This window comes from Frankliniella occidentalis, unplaced genomic scaffold, assembly GCF_000697945.3.
Source record: "Frankliniella occidentalis isolate FOCC.00 unplaced genomic scaffold, Focc_3.1 Scaffold13, whole genome shotgun sequence".
NCBI classification, from domain to species: Eukaryota; Metazoa; Arthropoda; class Insecta; order Thysanoptera; family Thripidae; genus Frankliniella; species Frankliniella occidentalis.
This window is the reverse complement of record NW_026267143.1, coordinates 924,881-929,957: the sequence shown is the minus strand read 5'-3', so window position 1 is coordinate 929,957 and position 5,077 is coordinate 924,881. Positions and strand designations below refer to the sequence as shown.

Sequence of the window (5,077 nt, the reverse complement as noted above, 5' to 3'; positions counted from 1 at the left end):
TATTAAATAAATAAAAGACAACCATATTCATTTCTTCTGTTTAAATCAATTTTGCAACTGGAATCCTGTGATTTCTTGGCTGAAAGCAGTACTTGTAGACATTCTGAATTTTTATTTTTGACTGCAATGTGGAAAGCAGTGTTTTCTTCGTAATCTGCCTGGTTGATATCAGCTCTTGCCATACAAAGCAATTTTAGACAATCCACTCTGTTTTCCTCAACTGCCACCATCAAAGGAGTCTACAAGAATGAAAACAAATACAGATTGAATGAGAATGTATCGAAATGTGATGAATAGTTTGACAGAGGAAATGTGAGGGGAGAGTGGGGCACCAAGTGACAGGGTCACCTAGTGACAGAACATTGGCCAGGTCAATTGGACCCACAGTCAACTGTGTAGCAGAATCGTTACCTCTTGACTTTCACATGTTATGTAAAGTGACACTCGTCGCCTAATCGGTCCTAGCATGCTCGGTTTGGGCGGCATTTTGGTATTTAGCGTTGGTATGTTTCTATTGGGTCTTCCTTTCTGAGATACCATCGGGACAATATCAAAAATCTGAGCGTCCCCTGAGATATAAACTAGTTGAGTCACTTCGCAGAGTGATATCTCAGAGAATGCTCAGATTTTTTAAATGGCCTTGACGTGTTCTTGTAAAGAAATATCAAATAGAGACACACCTACCCCAGAAAAACCAAGCCTATTACAACCAAACAGGTAGACAAAAAGTGTCACTAGGTGCCCCACTCTCCCTTACCTGTCTTCTGCGATTACTGGTATTGATGAGTTTTAGTTGATTGCTTTTAATCACTAGAGAAAGGAGATCACTCAATTCCTTTAATTGGCCATGAATAACAGCAGCATGGAGTGGCCTGCAAACAAAAGTTTTGAGCGATTTGTAGTTGCATAATACATGGAAAACAAAATACTGTACGTACTGTACATATATACTGTACATATCAAGAGACTAAACTGCTTGTTACACTTCAAGTAGTATATATTTACCCAAATTCTTGGTCCTCTGCTCTGATAATATTTTTCATATCCTGTAATCTACTAGGGTGCCGACTCTTCATAAGTTTCAATAATTTATCATAAGCATTTTTAGCAAGATTTGATGTAACCTAGATGAAACAAGATTAATTTATTAAAGTTGTTTTCCGAATCGGCATCAGATCTAGATAAAATGGAACTTACTTTTACTGCCTCATCCTCAGAGCTTGATGCAGTTTTCTTCACCAAATGGTCTAAAAGAAAGGAAAAGAAAGAAGAAAAACATAGTTATGAATGTATCACAGAAAAGTCACAACTTCCAGTTAGTCTGAAGAATTGCTAGCAATGAGTATTGCCGAGTATTTCTTCTGTCTTTTCCACAAGGAAAACTCAGGACTTACTTTTACTGGACACGCCTTCAACAACTACATCTACATGTTTTTCTTTGTTCTGTTTTGATCCTGGCCCATCTGTTTGCCAATCAGAGTTTCTCTCAATACTCACTATAATAAATAGAACAATCATGAGAAAAATAGAAATGATAGCAGTTTCACATTTTGACACAGGTACCTAAACCTACAATCACCAAAAGTCTCTAGACAACCAGGGGAAGACATGTTGGGAGAAAAGTCACAGTGTTCTGACTGAAGCAGAAGCATATTCTGATCCTCTTCAACTCTGCATCCACCCCTATCTTTTGATTCTAAAACATGGAAAATAAGAGTATGAGTATTATTATTTTTTAAAGAGTATACTAGGAGCTATTCAAAAGAATACTACCTACCATTCAAAGCCTGAGAATAAGCTAGAATGAAAGAAAAAGTAATAAGAATAATTAGAAAACCCTAATTTTCAGTTCTAGTAAGTAATGATGTGTAAGAAGTTGCTAAAAAAACATACAAGATAAATTAGAAGATAAAATGAAGTTTGCAAAATCTTCATCAATGTGGACTTCTGATGACAAATCTTTCATGACATCGTTTAATGTTTCACTGGATAAATTCCAACTGATGGCCTTTTCACCGCTAATCATAGGGTCGTCGCCTGAGATCATGACTGCAAATATTTAGAAAAATTCAAGTAGTTGTACAATGAATAATGCAATTTTACAACGCCTGAATAAAAGCCATTACATGCAAGTACCTGGGGCTTTGGATCTTTTCGGAGCCTCAAAACTACTGCTACTCTCAAGGCTTGAAAATGAAGGACATGGTCTCTTCTGGCCTGAGTTAAAAATGAAAATTATTAAAGAACAATTACGAATGACAAATTTCATTACAGTTTTAGATAGATCACATCTTAACTAACCATATCGTCGAGCAGGCTTATAACGAAATGGAACAGGGTCGCTTCTTGCATTGTCCTTTGGTCTTACAAGTTCCACTTTGACAGACACATCTTTTTCTATGTCTGTTCTCTTATATGGTGGAGTTCTGCAAATAAAGTGGAGAATATAGAACTAAAGATATTGGTAAATACAACAACAGTTTAAAAACAGTTCCCTGATTTAAGAGCATTCATTGCAGATAAAGTTTTCCCACTGCATTTTTAAGCACTTAGATAATGTGCCTATATTTTTTGATTACAGGCGGAAAAAATAGACTGTCAGAGTTGTTTTTAACATTCAAACTTATTTTGTTTAGGCTTTAGATATGGCAGGGAGGCTCAGAATCTCCCTAGCAACCCTCCTAGATGCAACTTAGAACTTACCTAAATACTATTGCATATTGGTGATGAACATCATTTTCACTGAACAACCCTTCATCACTCCACACTTCTTGTCCATGCTCATCATCCTCAAAAAAGCGGATTTTTACATTTTCTGGTATAATAAAAGTGAGAAATTAAAATCATTTCATTGTAATGGATTAACAAACTAGAATATTCCAATTGACACCTACTTTTACAAACTTTTTCCACAAGTATGTAGATTTCATCACCACCATTACAAGAGCCAGCACATTTGTCAATTCGACAAATTTTAAGTCCTCCGGTTTCAGCACTTTCTATAAATTATAAAACAGGGTTGAGTATTGTAAAACAAGAATAAACAAATTCCAAAATTAAATAAATTACATTAGCATTGATGAGATTATTGACTTACTCATATTCTGAATTGTATCAGAGAACACTCTTTCACATAATTCACGCATTTCACCATTTGGACCTCTTTCAAATGCTTCAAAGCAAAGACGTAATTTATTAGCATCCATTGTTTCTGCATCCCTTTTGGCCGCTGCTTCAAGCTAGGGAAAAGTAATTAGTGCAAATATGGCTAAAAATAAGATTTTAGGAACAAAAAATCTTCAAATGCACACCTGAGGAAGCATTTCTTTCAAGGCAATTTGCTGTCTTTCATCCCCAAAGTGGGGCAAATTCTTCTGTCTTTTCAATTTCTCAATTAGATCTTTTTCTTTTTTCCTCATCAGCTCCTTGGTAAGGTTTTTTTTTGCCATGTGAACTATACCCAATCCTCTGAATCTATGGAAGAAGTTACAAGAGTTAACAATATATTACCTTTTAGAAAACTTAATGCCAGAAGCCCAACATGTATAACACGAATCTGAATAACCTACTCTGCTCTGTAACCATTTCTATCAGAAACAGTGACTTCATGGTCAAGTATCTCTCTGTTGTTGGATGGTTTAGCAATAAGTTGATGCATGTGTGGAATGTGTGGTGGTGTAGCTGTATACAGCGAACAGCGTATTATCGCTTCCCCGTCATAATTGACAAGCTATAACAAAATTAGAGCAGCACACTAAATGATATTTTTAAGACACAAGACTAAGGTGTTTTTTTTTTCCATTTTAGAGACATACTTCAACAGTTGGGTAAGTTTTTCTCTTCGGATTTTCGCTTTGACCAAGCAAACTTCCATGGGCACCATTCATTTCAGATCTATAACGAAACCTAAACATGGGAACTGGCTGCTCAATGATTCGTAGTTTAACTTCCCCTTCACTGTCTGCAAAATATTTAATGAATGATGAGCAACTTTTGATTGACATGGTCATTTATCGTTTTTCAGTTTAACCTTAATGTTACCATACTTACATGCCATTTCACCTTCTTCAGAATAACTGGATGAAAAAGGGCTTGTTTGATGGCTAGTTGGTGATGGGCTTGGAGTGGGAAACATTGTTGCACCTGCAATAACTTATCATTTAAAATTGATCCAATTAAAAATATTAAAATAAAATGTTTCCCAGGTAGCAGAGCTGCATAAAATGTGCATTTTGTGTCCAATCTGAAACGCACCTAACACGCGTGTAGGCGCCTGTTATGCGCGTACAGATGGGACATATAATGCAGTTCAAATGCAATTTGCTTCATTTTGCTACCGGGGTAATGAGAGATCTTTCAGACTCCCTAAACAATTTGACTGACATCTTTATGTTCTATAGTAGTCTTGAAATAACTGTAGAAAGATGAGTACAATTTTCTAGCATTTAATGCAAAATTTTCAACAACCCGACTAAATGCTGTTTGCTTCAATATGATATGAGCACTAAAAAGTAGCAAGTATCACACTTAACAAATTATCTGCTACATCTTTTGGCGTTTTAAACAACGCATGTCAGTTCATTTCAATTTCTAATAATATCAGATACCTTTGTTCTAACCTCTATGTTACACTTCCAACACACAAGAAACCAACCATTACATGAAGACTGATCCCAAGCTTGAGTTGTTTGAGCCTGAGGAGCATAAAGCTCTTCAATTGAAAAGTTATTGTAAAACTGCGTTGCTTCTGATGTTGACATAGTGAATCTCTCAATACAATAAGTTGTTAGAAAACAACACTGGAGACACTCAGTAGATCTTGTTTTGGATTCTCAAAATTGAGTGGTTCAAGTAAACTAAGGGAAGGGAATACACCGAAGACCGCAAGGCGACTGGGCGGTCTGTGAACGGAGCTGTGTAGGCATGGGCGGTGGACGGTCTGTTATACGTACGGCTATCAAGGGGAACCCCCGCTGGTGAACACTGCAGGCCAGACGTTTCTAACCTCTGCGACGCAGGAGCAGGAGCATGAGCCGAGCATGACGTCAACCTGGGCTGCGGCGGGGAGGAGGGGGGG

The 5,077-nt window shown here is 36.9% G+C and overlaps 1 protein-coding gene across 1 annotated transcript in view; it reads right to left on the bottom strand.

The window, feature by feature from the left end:
• Positions 1-4,942, bottom strand: part of LOC113217630 (nuclear factor NF-kappa-B p110 subunit) — a gene marked incomplete at its 3' end in the record, with an annotated part of 5,430 nt that extends 488 nt beyond the window's left edge. The window contains exons 1-18 of the mRNA XM_052263601.1: positions 4,655-4,942; positions 4,051-4,143; positions 3,816-3,961; positions 3,570-3,730; positions 3,312-3,474; positions 3,098-3,239; positions 2,895-2,999; positions 2,704-2,815; positions 2,302-2,426; positions 2,137-2,217; positions 1,894-2,049; positions 1,778-1,798; positions 1,574-1,696; positions 1,395-1,496; positions 1,198-1,247; positions 1,006-1,124; positions 758-872; positions 23-239 (exon numbers count right to left, since the gene is read on the bottom strand). Of these exons, the coding sequence (XP_052119561.1) occupies positions 23-239; positions 758-872; positions 1,006-1,124; positions 1,198-1,247; positions 1,395-1,496; positions 1,574-1,696; positions 1,778-1,798; positions 1,894-2,049; positions 2,137-2,217; positions 2,302-2,426; positions 2,704-2,815; positions 2,895-2,999; positions 3,098-3,239; positions 3,312-3,474; positions 3,570-3,730; positions 3,816-3,961; positions 4,051-4,143; positions 4,655-4,760 (2,137 nt within the window). The remainder of the gene's footprint in view (positions 1-22; positions 240-757; positions 873-1,005; positions 1,125-1,197; positions 1,248-1,394; positions 1,497-1,573; positions 1,697-1,777; positions 1,799-1,893; positions 2,050-2,136; positions 2,218-2,301; positions 2,427-2,703; positions 2,816-2,894; positions 3,000-3,097; positions 3,240-3,311; positions 3,475-3,569; positions 3,731-3,815; positions 3,962-4,050; positions 4,144-4,654) is intronic.
• Between the last annotated feature and the right edge of the window lie 135 nt (positions 4,943-5,077).